Source organism: Lipotes vexillifer, unplaced genomic scaffold, assembly GCF_000442215.2.
Source record: "Lipotes vexillifer unplaced genomic scaffold, Lipotes_vexillifer_v1.1 scaffold591, whole genome shotgun sequence".
Lineage (NCBI taxonomy): Eukaryota > Metazoa > Chordata > Mammalia > Artiodactyla > Lipotidae > Lipotes > Lipotes vexillifer.
Window position 1 is genome coordinate 1,742,903 of NW_006791954.1, and position 16,638 is coordinate 1,759,540.

At 45.2% G+C, this 16,638-nt stretch overlaps 1 protein-coding gene across 1 annotated transcript in view; it reads right to left on the reverse strand.

The window, feature by feature from the left end:
* B4GALNT2 (beta-1,4-N-acetyl-galactosaminyltransferase 2 (SID blood group)) overlaps window positions 1-15,340 on the reverse strand; it is a 30,997-nt gene extending 15,657 nt beyond the window's left edge. Inside the window, 7 exon segments of the mRNA XM_007472337.1 lie at window positions 101-187; window positions 1,219-1,399; window positions 4,028-4,128; window positions 5,702-5,726; window positions 6,019-6,190; window positions 7,132-7,314; window positions 15,123-15,340. Of these exon segments, the coding sequence (XP_007472399.1) occupies window positions 101-187; window positions 1,219-1,399; window positions 4,028-4,128; window positions 5,702-5,726; window positions 6,019-6,190; window positions 7,132-7,314; window positions 15,123-15,340 (967 nt within the window).
* Between the last annotated feature and the right edge of the window lie 1,298 nt (window positions 15,341-16,638).

Consider the following 16,638-nt stretch of genomic DNA (forward strand, 5'->3'; position numbering starts at 1 on the left):
TTTATAATCATTTTTCTCCTCCATCTTAGATGGGATCCCTTCTGAATCTCACCACTATTCTATAGGACCCACCATGAAGCCCCAGGGACAAGGGCCTTACCTGGTCCAGGGTCATATAACTTGGGCATAAGAGGAAGGCGGATGGTCACTGGAAACTTGGCCACTGAGGACTTGGACTCCAGACTCACTGGAGAGAGAAATAAGGTCAGGGTGGGTGCACTGTGTCTGGGTCACTCCCCGCGCTGCCTGGGAAGCCGACGGGATGCGGGAGTGGACGGGTGGAACGAGACTGAGGACTGCATAGTCTATGGCAGTGTGACTCATAACCTGCTTTGCATCCCTGGGGCAACCTGCTGATCACCTCCAAAACTCACATTTCCTCCCCGTAAGAATCTGTTGGGTAAAGTGGGCTTGGAATCAGAGGGATGGGTTAAGTTTGACTTTGTCTTGTTATCTGAAATTCCTTGGGTAGATCACTTGACCTCCTTCTCCATCTACAAAACCAGGATAATACTACCTGCCCCATTTTATACCTCACAGGGTCATTTTGTGATAAGAAATGTTTGAAAATCTGAAGGTGAAGAGAACTCTGCCTCTAGTCTGTGCTCATGGGAAATCTATCCCACACTTCATTTTTTTCTGTTGGTGTCCTGGGAATGCTGTGTAGCTGCTCAACATGGGAACGGGTGCCTTGAATTCAACCAGAAAGAAACTGGGGCTGCCCTGCCGGTGGCAGGAGTTGTTCTCCCAAGAATTCTGGGAATGGGAATTGGGACTGGGATGGGAGGAGGAAGACAAAGCCACTGACCTGGGGGCTTCTAGTTCCCCACATCCCTCTTTCCTGTTAGTGCCCAGGACAAGGTACTGACGCATAGACCGCCCCCCATCTACTGCAGCCAAAATCTTCAGGTATGCTTGCTACTGAGAATGAGGAACAGAACTGGATGGTTTCTAGGGGCACAGCATCAATGATCTGTCTTCATGGAGAGGCAAGCAGGCATTTTGCCTGTCGTTTTCTTCGAGTCACTCTGTGTGGTCAATGGCAACGTGGGGGATAGCACTGGGTACAGTAATTGGGAAGTTAGGTGTTTAGAGTTAGAAACAGGAGCTAGAGAGGCAGGCTTCCTGGAGGAGGAAGACTTTGAGGGCCTGATGGTGTCTTTCTGGGTCCCTAAGCATTTTGGACAGGTCCCTAGGCATCCAAGGACAGCCTCTCACCTACATCCACCCTGCAGCTCTGATACTCTGTGCTTGTGTATGTCACGTGCTGGAGTATGAAATTCAAAAGCTTCCGGTTACTGGTCGAAACGTTCAGCTGCTTCTGGCCTCTGCCCTGCACCACACTGTCTGGGATGTCAGCGAGGGTGTTCAGTGTCCCCAGAGAAGCTGTCAGGGTGACCTAGGGTGGATGAGATAGAAAGACGAAATGCAAAGAACAGCACAAACCCAGAATGGCCAGCAGGGAGCAGAGAGCATCAACACGAGAGAAGGATCACGGGTGCCCCTGAAACCTAAGGTCTGGCTCTGCGGTTGCTGCCCCAGCCCAGTAAAGAAGAATCAAGGCCTAGGACCTGGTGTGTTCAAGGGCCATTTCTGAAGCATTCTTAACTCTTGGCTTGCAGGATACCATTCTTAAAGATTTCTTCCTACCCCTTCCTACGCCAGCTGCTCATCTCTCTCTCCCCCTCTCTCTCTCTCTCTCTCCCCCTATGTGTGTATGTATATATATATATATATGTATATATGTATATATTTATTTATTTATTTAAATTTATTTATGGCTGCGTTGGGTCTTCGTTGCTGCGCACGGGCTTTCTCTAGTTGTGGCGAGGGAGGGCTACTCTTCGTTGCAGCACTCAGGCTTCTCATTTCTCATTTCAGTGGCTTCTCTTGTTGCTGAGCATGGAATCTAGGCATGCAGGCTTCAGTAGTTGCGGCACATGGGCTCAGTAGTTGTGCCGCACGGGCTTAGTTGCTCCACGGCATGTGGGATCTTCACAGACCAGGGATTGAACCTGTGCCCCCTGCATTGGCAGGCAGATTCTTAACCACTGCGCCACCAGGGAAGTCCCGTGGCTGCTCCTTTTGAATTCCGTTTGCCGACTCCTTGTCTATCTGACCACCAAAGAGAGTTTTTCAGGGTTTGGTTCTGCGTCCTCTTCCCTTCTTAATCTACACCTTCTCACTAGAGGAGGCAGCAGCTTTAAATACTATTCATATGCTGATGGTTTAAAAATGTACATCTTCAGGGACTTCCCTGCTGGTGCAGTGGTTAAGAATACGCCTGACCGCAGTGGTTGAGAGTCCGCCTGCCGATGCAGGGGACACAGGTTCGTGCCCCGGTCCAGGAAGATCCCACATGCCACGGAGCGGCTAGGCCCGTGAGCCATGGCCTTTGAGCCTGTGCGTCCGGACGGGAGTGCTCTGTAACGGGAGAAGTCGCAACAGTGAGAGGCCTGCGTAACGCAAAACAAAAAAAAAAAAAAAAATCCCCCTGCCAATGCAGGGGACAAGTATTCGATCCCTGGTCTGGAAGATCCCACATGCTATGGAGCAACTAAGCCCGTGCACCGCAACTACTGAGCCTGTGCTCTAGAGCCCGTGAGCCACAACTACTGAGCCCACGTGCCACAACTACTGAAGCCCGCGCACCTAGAGCCTGTGCTCTGCAACAAGGGAAGCCACCACAATGAGATGCCTGCGCACCACAATGAAGAGTAGCCCCCGCTCGCCGCAACTAGAGAAAGCCTGCATGCAGCAATGAAGACCCAACGCGGCCAAAAATAAATAAATAAAGTAAATAAATAATATTTTTTTTTAAAGTACATCTTCAGCTCCTATCTTTCTGAGATCCAGCTGCCTGGTTGGTTGCTCTGCTAGGAAGTTTCACAAGCAGCTCAAACTGATATCTTCAAAACTGAACTATGTTTTTTTCTCGATAAACCTGTTTTCCACCCCGTCCCTGGCTCTCCTTGCCTTGTGAATGGCACCTCCACCCACTCAGCTGTTCCAGTCCCCAAATGAAGTCATTCTTGTCCTGCTCTTTCCCCAACGCCTACAGCCAATCCATGAGTGAGTCCTGCCCGGTCCACCTTCAACATGTAGCTAGAATCCATCTGCTTCTCTCCATCCCCACTGCTACTCTCTTCCCTTGCCTTCTTGTCTTTTGCAACAGCCAGTTATCTTTACGAAAAGTAACCTAGATTGGGTCATTTCTGCTGAAAACACTTTAGTCATTCGAGAGATACTTTCTGAGATCCAAACTACAGGCCCTGGGAAAAGAGCAGTGAATAAGACAGACTCCCTGCCTTCAAGAAGCTTATAGTCTAGTGAGGAAGAGTGGCAATAAGCATATCATGACACATATAAAGTAATTCAGGTATGATAAGTGCCATGACGAAGGTAACACACACACACACACACACAAAAGAAGGTAACACAGAGTAGAGACAAAGTGACAAAGGTGTAGGGGGCAGCGGCGGTGAGGGTAGTTGCGGGGGAGGTGTCCAGAGGCGCCCTCTGGAGGACAGAGCAGCTTTGCTCAATCACCACCCATTACAGCCTCATGTGGCATGCAGAAGGGGGAAAACTAAAACTATATTTCCCAGACTCCTTTTCAGTTAGGGTTCTGGATAGACATACTTGCATAGACCTTGATTTGGAGCTATCTTAGATGGGAAAGAAGGGCAGGCCACAGAGCATCCACCTTGCTGGCGCTGACCCGGACAGGGGCAACACAGCCCGGCTGTGGCGGCAGCTTCCTCCTGTAGCTGAAGGCAGCAGGACCCTTGGTGGCCCAGTCCTCTGGAAGTCCTCCCTGGAACACCAGCTACCCCATGGCTGGAAAATTCATGACTTCTATAGGTACCCTTCCCCCTCTCCCCACCATGGACTCACGTCTAATATTTAATCAGGATAGAGACTCTGTCAAAATCTGAAACCGGCTACCATGGGGGGAAGAGGGCACAGGTAGTGAGCGAAGGACAGGATGCCAAGTGCAAAAGAGAGCTGGGAAGGGGACCCTTGCCTCATAGATGGGAGCATCTGGTCCTTCAAACTGGAGACCTGGAGAACACAGGAAAAAGGACAAAAAACAACATTTGAGAGGATGCCAAGGACTCCCTGATGCTCTCACCTTCCTGGCCGACTCCTACACATCCCTCCAGAGACCCTTTAAGTGTCACCTAATCCAGGGAGTTTGCTGACCACTCCCCTCTCCCCAGGGCTCTATTAGATGGTGTCCCATGGTCCTTCTCAAATTCCAGCAGTTCTAAAGCTGCCAATGCCCACCCTCAGTTTTGGATGGGTGCTGTGAATTAATCCAGTCCCTTCTAGGTATCTCTGTTACTAAAGGGAAGGAAGCAATAGATAAATAATGAATCATCCTTATATGAGTTTCCCGGAATAGTCAAATTCATAGAGACAGAAAATAGAATGGTGGTTGCCAGGGACTGAGGGGAAAAGGGAGTTACTGTTAAATGGGTGCAGAGTTTCAGTTGGAAAGATGAAAAAGTTCTAGAGATGGTTGCTGGTGATGGTTGCAGAACAATGTGAATGTACTTAATGCCACAGAATTAGACACTTAAAAATGGTTAAAATGGTAAATTTTATGTTATGTATGCTTCACCACAATAAAAAAAGAACTACCCAAAGTGGCAAATCATTTTTTAAATGACTATTCAAAAGCACTACCAATTCATCCCAAATGATTTTATTTTAGAATCTATCTCTGTTCTTATAATATGATCAATTCAAGCTCTAATCCAGTCTAATCTAGTCTTCTTCTGTGGCCTTAGATAACTCTGTGAAGTTGGCAAAATAATATTTACCTCACAGGGATGTGATGCTGAACTAAAAGAGTGTGTAAAATTCCCTCGTAGAGGGGATTTTTAACCGGCATAAATATCCTTTGCCATACGCACTCCCTGGAGATGGGCTCATGCTTTGCCTGCTCCCATGATGCTGGAGGCCACCAAAAAGCCAATTATGTCCCAAGATTCCTCGATGCACATAGATTTCTGTCCTCTTCTATGTTATCTCGGATACCCAGGGAGGTCACAGCTACTAAGGGCGATTCCCAGTGGTGGAAAGAGGGAGACTAATGAAATGGTTTCATTTCATTAAACGAAAGCATGTCAAGCTTCATTGTGCTGGGTACACAGCAGGTACCCAATGAATGACTGTTCCCTTCTGCTTCCTCCTTTTGATTAAGAAGGAATAAGAAAGTTGCTCGGGTCTTTTCTGAACGGAGATGTACCTACCTGGGATGGGAACCCAGAGCCAGACTCCAAAAGCTAGAATACAAAGTCATCTGTTCAGTAACAGGGGTCAGGCCAGCTCTGAATGTCACCTTTTTCTTGAAGTTCTATTTTCAGTTCTCAGAGCTAGATGCTGTTCTCCCTCTTAAAACCTACCACATCCCTCCCTGACTGCTATTATAATATTGAGCTTGGGATTGAACTCTTGAGTTCCATGCAATTTGCTGAAAACACTCCCTGGGCCACAGACTGCTCGTGTGCTCTGTGATGATGGTGGCGCAGGGAGGATGTGGTGGGGAGAGTGGCCACTTGACCCCGAGGGGAGGGCACAGTCTGTATCCCTCTATTATACTGTAAGCTCATTGAGAGATGTTGTCTAGATCAATCTTTTTTTTTTTTTTTTCAGTACACGGGCCTCTCGCTGTTGTGGCCTCTCCCGTTGCGGAGCACAGGCTCCGGACGCACAGGCTCAGCAGCCATGGCTCACGGGCCCAGCCGCTCCACGGCATGTGGGATCTTCCCAGACCGGGGCACGAACCCGCATCCCCTGCATCGGCAGGCGGACTCTCAACCACTGCGCCACCAGGGAAGCCTGAATTCCCAAGTTTTATAAATCTTTATTGAAGGACTATTTCCTCAATTCTCTTTACTTGGTTTATTCCTAATAGTTCCTTCCAGGGACCCTGCAAGAGCCGGAGTGCCTTCCTTCTCTCCCTGGACCCACACCCTCAGGAGACAGTAGGGAGAGCTTCTGTTCCACCTCAGGGCCCAAGAGCCCACATAGTCTGCATTACCTCCTCTGAAAGTGTTCAAATTCAGCCTGTCTCCTCATTTTCACCGCAGGGAGGTCACTCTGGCCATAGGCATCCTCAAAGTTATAGCTTCCCTGATGTTCCGAGGCTTCACATTTGCACTGGTTTTTCGGGAAGAGCCTAGAACAAGATGAGGACTAAGGTTGCGGATTGGGTGGGTGGGCTGGTGGGTAAGGCGGGGTCTGAAGCCTAACCCAGTGTGTTGCTCCCCTCAGACTCTCTTTTCCCATAGCCACTGTCCGGGTTGGGTTGAGACTCTAGAATGCCAGCAGTGGCTGTTCCCAAAGACACAGGGAGGGGAAGGAAGGGGAAAGGGCAAGAAGGGCCCCCTCTCAAAACCAGCGTATGGCTACCAAAGGGGAAACGTGAGGGGAAGGGATAAATTAGGAGCTTTTGGGATTAACATAGACACACTACTATAGATAAAATAGATAACCAACAAGGACCTACTGTATAGCACAGGGAACTCTACTCAATATTCTGTATATAACTGAATCACTTTGCCGTACACCTGAAACTAACACAACATTGTAAATCAACTAGACTCCAATAAAATAATAAAAAATAAATTTTATAATCAAAAAAAAAAAAAGGCCCCCTCTCTTGAGTCATCTCCTGCACCAAACTTCTGCCACACTGCGCGGCTTGTGCGATCTTAGTTCCCCAACCAGGGATCGAGCCCAGGCCCGGCAGTGAAAGTTCAGAGTCCTAACCACTGGACAGCCAAGGAATTCCCCAAGCTTCTTTAAACTTGAGAGTCGCAGGAATGTCAGTGGCATCTCAGCAACCCTGACCAGAAGAAGGAGGCCAGAGGGACAGAAAGGCAACATCTTTCCTGTGGTTTGGGTTAAACAGGCCCTCCAAAATCGTAAGGGACTTCGCTGGGAACAGAGTCCGTGCCCTGCAGACCAAGCCTTTTCCTGGTTCCGTGGTTTGGAATCACGTTCTCAATCAACACAGGTGCAGGAAGGTAGGGAACTGGCTGTAAAGTGGGCACAACAGGACACTGTGAGCCACAGGAAGGAAAGGTCAGACCAAGGTGGAATAACTTGTTATCTCACCAGATTCCATCATAGGCAAAGAGGCTCCTGACATGTTCCTCAGGTAGAAGCTTCAGCATCCCGGCAGCCGGAGCAGGATGAAGGAGCCGTGGCTTGTGGTTACTGGACTGTGTATAAAGGTATACACTTCTGAACAGAAATAACACAATGCCCAGGGCCAAAAGGATCCACAGACATCTAGAGCTGTTGGGACACAAAAGAGCAAAGGCTGTTAAAGTTATTTTTCTTGATTATGTAAACAAAAAAGACTTGATTGTGTAATATAGACGGGAACAGTAACTGGAGGAAAAATGTCAGTTAACCCTGTATCTTACACTACTTAGCAAGATTGATTTCTGTTAAATAGAAGAGTAAAGAATCAATTTGCAACAGAGAGACTCAATAAAAAATCAGAAATAGGGCTTCCCTGGTGGCGCAGTGGTTGGGAGTCCGCCTGCCGATGCAGGGGACACGGGTTCGTGCCCCGGTCCAGGAGGATCCCACGTGCCGCAGAAGGGCTGGGCCCGTGAGCCATGGCCGCTGAGCCTGCGCGTCTGGAGCCTGTGCTCCGCAACGGGAGAGGCCACAGCAGTGAGAGGCCCGCGTACCGCAAAAAAAAAAAAAAAGAATAAGCAAAAAGAGCCCAAGGGGAAATAAAGAGTAAGGTTTGCAATATTAATGTCAGCACAGTTGGATTCGAGGCAAAAAAATTATTAAGTGGGACCAAAAGGATCACTTATCATGATCACATGCATGATCCACAAAACAGATGTAGAGGTCATGAACTTTATCCATTAAATAATAGCATTAAAGCACACAAAGCAAAGAATGGCAGGATATGGAAGGAGGATTACAAATACAAAGATAGTCATAGATTCTAACATTCTCACATCTAACACTCTAAAATCTCAGTCCTTAATGGATCAAGTCTCAAAAATATATAAAGCAATAGAGCAACTAAATTATAGAACTCATATTCTGTTAAAGAGCTTTTAGAACATTTACAAAAATGGGCCACTTATTTGAACACAAAGAAAACCATAACAAAGTAGAAATCGTTCAGATTATACACTCCACACTCTGACAAGTACAATCAAAATGAAACCTATAATAATAAGCCTCCTCTCCCAACAATGTGGGAAAAAAATTTTAAAGTTTTCCAAAGCAAGTGTTTGAATCAAGGACAACATTAGAACAAAAATATAAAACTAATGAAGGTACTACATACAAAACTGTGGAACACACTAAAACTATACTGAGTGGAAAATTTGAAGCTTTAAATACAAATTTCTGATCACAAGACATAAAATTAATAAATTAATCAAATAAGAAGTTTGAAAATAGATTACAAAATGAATCTAAGAAAAGCAGAAACAAGAACTTAATAACAATGCAAATGGAAAGTGGCAAATTAGAAAAAAACCTGAAATGAAATAATTGCTAAATCTAAGCACTGAGGAGAGAATTTTTGAGATATCTGCCTACTTTATAACCTCCCTGCTCTAAGACTCTTCTGACCCACAGAGGTGACACCTATGAGTCTAGTTGTACCACACGATGCTCCCCTGGCCATGGCTGATTGGACCAAGGGTGGACACCTCTGAGCTGGGCTGATCAGCCAGAACCTCTTCCCAGGAATCGGGAGGCAGAGATATTGATCAGCTAAACCTGGTCCCCTGAACTGAGAATAGAGGGGAGGAGAGAAGGGAGACAAGATAGAAGATGAGCGACACAAGAAGCCTAGATCTTGAACAGCTACAGATGAAAGAGATGACTCTCTAGAAAACCACAAATAACCTAAACAGATCTGTAAAAGTGAAAAAAAATTGAGGAAGTTGTCAAAGGCCTATGTACTCAACAAAGTCCCAAATCCATGTTTCATAAGTAAACAACTCAATGCCGATTTATAAAAACCAATTTTAGGGACTTCCCTGTTGGCGCAGTGGTTAGGACTCGTGCTCCCAATGCAGGGGGCCCGGGTTCAATCCCTGGTCAGGGAACTAGATCCCACGTGCATGCCGCAACCAAGAGTTCGCACGCCACAACGAAGGAGCTGGCAAGCCGCAACTAAGGAGCACACGTACCACAACTAAGGAGCCAGCGAGCCACAACTAAGACCCAGCACAACCAAATAAATAAATTAAATAAATATTAAAAAAAAAGTTTTACAGCGATGCAAATACAGGTATAGATGAATAATGATGTAAATATGCTAAACAAATATTAGCAAATAGAGTACAGTGGTATCCTAAATGAAAGATTCACCACTAACAAATGGAGTTTTCTCTAGGAGAGCAAGGATGTCTCAGTACTGTAGTGTGGCTGAACCACTCTGACTCCATTTTGTCAGCTTATCTTAGACCCACAGTCCTACTCGCTCCCCTTTCTTTTCTTTTCTTTTTTTAAAGAATGACAGCGTCATCAAATTCATTACACAATTTTCAACCTAACAAAAAGAAACAAATCACCGACAACAGAGGGACGAGGTCTTGACCTTTTTGAGGGTTGGGTTTTTTTCCTTTTGCCATCAGGAAATAAAACTAAGAATTATGTCAATGAGTAAAAACGAAAGTGGGGAGAAAAATATTCTCCAGGTAAATGGTTTTTCTGGTATTCTATAGTTTTTTTCTCCTTAAACTGTTACCTGCTCCCTTTTCCATGTCACTGACCTTTAGCCTACTCACAAGGAATGTGCCCAAGCAAGGTAAGTTTCCTATCAACTTTTCCCGTGGACTTTTCAGTCCTGGAAGGACGCCTTTTGCTGACACAGATGGTTAATGGTCATGAGAGCCCCAAGGGGAGGGGAAAAAAACCGGGTTCCCATCAATATGGACATGATTCTCCCTAGTAGTCAGATTCTATTTTTAGCTTTGGCCCTTTAAATCCCCCTGTACCCTTTTCTGCAGCACAGAATGCAGCTTTGAATGCCTATGGATCAAATGCCTCCGGATCCTCTGCCAGATCCAGCCCATATGTAAGTTACCCACAATAAACTTCATAACTGCACTTCATGGAGTTGCCTGCTTCATTTTCCGGTATCAAAGTTCATTCTCCGTTAGAAGGATATTATTCGATGTCTCTGCCTCCCAACAATCACACAATTTATTAATAAATTTCACCAAGAGAAAATTCAGGTCAGGAGAAAACCCAATATGATTATATTGACAGATGATTTTTTTTTTAATAAATTTATTTATTTATTTTTGGCTGCGTTGGGTCTTTGTTGCTGCACGTGGGCTTCTCATTGCAGTGGCTTCTCTTGTTGCAGAGCACAGGCTCTAGGCACGCGGGCTTCAGTAGTTGTGGCTCGCGGGCTTTAGAGCGCAGGCTTAGTAGTTGTGGCGCACAAACTTAGTTGCTCCGTGGCACGTGGAATCTTCCCTGACCAGGGATAGAACCCGTGTCCCCTGCACTAGCAGGCAGATTCTTAACCACTGTGTCACCAGGGAAGCCCTTGACAGATGATTTTAAAAGCATTTAATAAAATCCAACATCCATTCTTAATTTGTTAAACATCCCTCATTTAAGAAAGGACCAAAAACAGTCTCCCAAGGCAATAGAAAAGCAAAAATAAACAAATGGAACCTAATCAAACTTACAAGCTTTTGCACAACAAAGGAAACCATAAACAAAACAAAAAGACAACCTGTGGACTGGGAGAAAATATTTGCAAATAATGTGACTGACAAGGGCTTCATTTCCAAAACATACAAACATACAATTCAATAACAAAAAACCAAACAACTCGATCAAAAATGGGAGAAGACCTAAATAGACATTTCTCCAGAGAAGACATACAGATGGCCAAGAGGCATATGAAAAGATGCTCATCATCGCTAATTATTAGAGAAATGCAAATCAAAACTACAACGAGGTACCACGTCACACCAGTCAGAATGGCCATCACTAAAAAGTCTACAAATAATAAATGTTGGAGAGGGTGTGGAGAAAGGGAACTCTCCTACACTGCTGCTAGGAATGTAAATTGGTGCAGCCACTATGGAGAAACTAAAAACAGAGCTACCATATGATCCAGCAATCCCACTCCTGGGCATATACCCAGACAAAACTATAATTTGAAAAGACACATGCACCCCTATGTCCATAGCAGTACTATTTACAATAGCCAGACCCCCTGGAAACAGCCTAAATGTCCATTGTCAAATGAATGGATAAAGAAGATGTGGTGTGTGTATATATATTACACACATACACACACACATACACACACACACACACACACAGCCATAAAAAATAAAATAATAATACCATTTGCAGCAACATGGATGGACCTGGAGATTACTGAGCAAAGTAAGTCAGAAAGAGAAAGACAAATACCATATGATATCACTGATATGTGGAATCCAAAATATGACACAAATGAACATATCTATAAAATTGAAACAGACTCACAGACATAGAGAACAGACTTGTGGTTGCCAAGGGAGAAGTGGGAGTGGGGGAGTGAAGGACTGGGAGTTTGGGATTAGCAGATGCAAACTATTATATAGAGAATGGGTAAACAACACGGTCCTACTGCATAGCACAGGGAACTATATTCAATATCCTGTGATAAACCATAATGAAAAAGAATATATATATATGTACAACTGAGTCACTTTGCTGTACAGCAGAAATTAACACATTGTAAATCAACTACAATAAAAATTTTTTAAAAAGAAAGGACCTAAAAGAAATGACACCACACTAATAATCATGAGCACACCTAACATCTGGATCTTGGTTTACATACAGTATTCCCTTCTAAAGGAAATCAGAGCCCCTTGGAGAAATGGTTGATTCTGGCTTTGGGGCAAGGAAAATTCAAAGCAAGTCTGGAATATCCTGTGGTGTCAGAAAGGAAGGAAGCTACCTAAGAAGACCACAGTTAGGTCCAAAGAAAAAGGAGCCAGTTTAAGGTCTTCTACCAGCCATATTTGGGACAATTGATACATCAACAAGAACAATGGCTATAATTAACTATAACACATTGAATAAAATAAAATAAAACTCATGGGGCTTCCCTGGTGGCACAGTGGTTGAGAGTCCGCCTGCCGATGCAGGGGACACGGGTTCGTGCCCCGGGCCGGGAAGATCCTACATGCCGTGGAGCAGCTGGGCCCGAGAGCCATGGCCGGTGAGCCTGCGCGTCCGGAGCCTGTGCTCCACAATGGGAGAGGCCACAGCAGTGAGAGGCCCGCGCACCGCAAAAAAATAAGTAAATAAATAAGTAAATAAATAAAATAAATAAAAAGGACTCAGAAGAATGAAAGAGCAAACAAACAGTGATGAACAACACAATAAATGAAATTAAAAATTTCCTATAAGGGATCAATAGCAGAATAACTGAGGCAGAAGAACAGATAATTGACCTGGAAGATAAAATAGTGGAAATAACTACTGCAGAACAGAATAAAGAAAAAAGAATGAAAACAATTGAGGACAGTCACAGAGACCTCGGAGAAAACGGATGCCACATGCCGCAGAGCGGCTGGGCCCGTGAGCCATGGCCGCTGAGCCTGCCTATCCGGAGCCTGTGCTCTGCAACGGGAGAGGCCACAACAGTTAGAGACCCGCATACCGCAAATAAATAAATAAATAAATAAAATAATAAAACCCATGAAGCTAATGATACCCAAGGGAAAAAATGCAAGGGGTGAGTGGGGTACTTAAAAAAAAAAAAAAAAACACCTTTTTAATTATAGAAAAAAATCCAAGTACATACAAAAAATAAAGAGAAAAATAAAATAAATTTTACTGTACCCATTACCCATCTTCTACTCCTGTACAAAATGGATTTATCTATTTCTTTACCTATTTCCCTCACTTCTCAAATCATTTTGAAGAAAATCTTGACATCATATCATTTCATCAGTAAATATTCTATCTCTGAAGGGTAATGTGGTAGTTTTGTACTCAAATGAACCGAGCTGGAACCAGGTTTCCTTGAATTCCCTTCCCTGTGTAACGCCAGGTTAGTGATGGCCACAAGAGATATTTGCATGAGATTTAGAGGCACTGCAGGTACTGGCAAGTTCCATCCACTTGATCCTCGACTCTGGGTCCAGCACTCCTTCCCAACTACTGGTCCTGCTGACCAGCTACCCCTGGTCCTGCTGACCAGCTACCCCAGGTTCACTATCAGAACTTCCTCTGAGAATTCACAGTAGTAGTAACCATGGGGGACAAGCTTTCATATACTTCTCCAGCAACTCTGTTTGTGGCTGTACTCCAGAAAAACAGATGCTTCTGAATTCTTTCTTTTATTCTTTTTTTAAATTTATTTATTTCTTAAATTTTTGGCTGCATTGGGTCTTTGTGGCTGCACACAGGCTTTCTCTAGTTGCGGCGAACGGGGTCTACTCCTCGTGGTGCGCAGGCTTCTCATTGCAGTGGCTTCTCTTGTTGCAGAGCATGGGCTCTAGGTGTGCGGGCTTCAGTAGTTGTGGTGCATGGGTTTAGTTTCTCCGCGGCGTGTGGGATCTTCCCAGACCAGGGCTCAAGCTCATGCCCCCCGCACTGGCAGGCGGATTCTTAACCACTGCACCACCAGGGGAGCCCTGCTTCTGAATTCTTGCAAGCTCCAGCTCATTCACCTGTGACAAGGTGGCTGGTGACTTTTCTCTAATTCTTTTTCTTTTTTTTGGAACTTTTTTTCCCCAGCTTGTCCCACAATTGTGTTAATTCCTATAAAAAATATTGCTTATTCTACAATACTCATAGAAGTTCTCCTTCTTTGCTTAAGACTTCACATAAGGGTTCTTACACAGACACACAATACCATTATCAGCTAAAAATCTAACAATCATTCTCTAATACCATCAAATGTCCACAGAGTTTAAATTTCCCTTTTGTCTTTTTTTTTTTTTAAGGATCAAAGCAGAATCCAAATAAGGTCCATACACTGGTTGATGTGTCTCATCAGTTCCTTTTAATATACAGATTCCCCTATATCTCTCTTTATTTTTTTATTATTTTATTTTTTTTTGCGTTACGCGGGCCTCTCCCGTTGCGGAGCACAGGCTCCGGACGCGCAGGCTCAGCAGCCATGGCTCACGGGCCCAGCTGCTCCGCGGCATGTGGGATCTTCCCGGAGCGGGGCACGAACCTGTGTCCCCTGCATCGGCAGGCGGACTCTCAACCACTGCGCCACCAGGGAAGCCCCCTCTCTTTATTTTTTTCTTGCAACTTATTTGTTGAAGGAACCATGTTGTTTATCCTACATGATTTGGATTTTCCACATGTGGACTGTGCTGATTTCAGCCCCCTGGGTCATGTTCCTTTGTCCCCTGTATCTTCTATAAATCTGTAGTTAGATCAAGAGGCTCAGTCAAATTCAGGTTTGATTTCTGAGAAAACTATTTCATAGGTGATGTGGTGTGTGCCCCTCCATCCAGGAGGCGAGGCACAGAACAGCTCATCATCTCTCTTTCAGGGGATATTAGCAGCCATTTGATGATTGCCCAAATCACTGGTTTGGAGTATTTTTGGTCTCAGGACCTCTTTATAATCTTAAAAATTATGGAGGGCCCCCAAAGGGTTTTTGTTTTTGTGGCTTATATCTGTCAATGTTTACCATTTTGGAAATTAAATTTGAGGAGTTTTTAGAAGTATTTATTAATTTAGAAGTAAAATAATAAACCCATTACATGTTAACACAAATAACATACTTTATGAAAAAAAAACTACATTTTTCCAAACAAAAAGTAGTGAGAAAAGTGGCATCGTTTTACATTTTTGCCTATCTAATGTTTAGCTTAATAGATAAAATGAATCCTGTTATTTTTTCTGCATTCAATCTGTTATGATATGTTGTTTGGTTGAAGTATATGAAGAAAGTACGGCCCCACACAGATATATAACTGGAAAAGGGAGAAACATTTTAATCGCGTTTTCAGATAATTGTGGATATTCATCTTTGATACCACACCAAAAATCAAGAAGTGGTAGTTTCCTAAAAGGTTAGCAGCCCTCCAGGACCCCCGACGGGGCCCTGCACTCCTGGAGGCTACCTCCCCCGGCGACCCCCTCCCTCCCGGAAGGCCTCAGGGCCCAGGACGGAGCCCGCGTTTCCGCAGAGCTGGAACTCCCGGCTTGGGGTCTCTTCCCTCCGCAGCCACGGAACTGCCCCGGAGCCCAAGGGGACAGCGGCCTCACTGAGGCTGCCGGCTCTGGAGAGGCCCCGGCGGCCGAAGCTGCGACAGTCGTGGGGACAGCGGGCCGGAATCATCGTACCTGTGGGGGTTTGGAGAAGATGGCGGAAGAGTAAGACGCGGAGATCAGCTTCCTCCCCACAGATACATCAGAAATACATCTACACGTGGAACAGCTCCTACAGAACACCTACTGAACGCTGGCAGAAGACCTCAGACCTCCCAAAAGGCAAGAAACCCCCCACGTACCTGGGTAGGGCAAAAGAAAAAAGAATAAACAGAGACAAAAGGATAGGGACGGGACCTGCACCAGTGGGAGGGAGCTGTGAAGGAGGAAAGGTTTCCACACGCTAGAAGCCCCTTCACTGGCGGAGACTGAGGATGGCGGAGGGGGGAGCTTCGGAGCCGCAGAGGAGAGCACAGCAACAGGGGTGCGGGGGGCAAAGCGGAGAGGTTCCCGCACAGAGGATCAGCCCGACCGGCACTCACCAGCCCGAGAGGCTTGTCTGCTCCCCTGTGAGCCATGGCCGCTGAGCCTGCATGTCCGGAGCCTGTGCTCCACAACGGGAGAGCCACAACAGTGAGAGGCCCGCGTACCGCAAAAAAAAAAAAAAAAAAATTGTATAAAAAAAAAAACTACAAATAGAACTACCATATGACCCAGCAATCCCACTAGTGGGCATATATCCTGAGAAAACCATAATTCAAAAAGAGTCACGTACCAAAATGTTCATTGCAGCTCTATTTACGATAGCCAGGACATGGAAGCAACCTAAGTGTCCATCAACAGATGAATGCATAAAGAAGATGTGGCACATATAGACAATGGAATATTACTCAGCCATAAAAAGAAACGAAATTGAGCTATTTGTAATGAGGTGGGTAGACCTAGAGTCTGTCATACAGAGTGAAGTAAGTCAGAAAGAGAAAGACAAATACCGTATGCTGACACATATATATGGGATTTAAGAAAAAAAAAGGTCATGAAGAGCCTAGGGGTAAGACAGGAATAAAGACACAGACCTACTGGAGAACAGACTTGAGGATACAGGGAGGGGGAAGGGTGAGCTGTGACAAAGCGAGAGAGAGGCATGGACATATATACACTACCAAACGTAAGGTAGATAGCTAGTGGGAAGCAGCCGCATAGCACAGGGATATCAGCTCGGTGCTTAGTGACCGCCTGGAGGGGTGGGATAGGGAGCAGGAGAGGGAGGGAGACGCAAGAGGGAAGAGATGTGGGAACATATGTATATGTATAACTGATTCACTTTGTTATAAAGCAGAAACTAACACACCATTGTAAAGCAATTATACCCCAATAACGATGTTAAAAAAAAAATCTAGAAACAATAAATGCTGGAGAGGGTGTGGA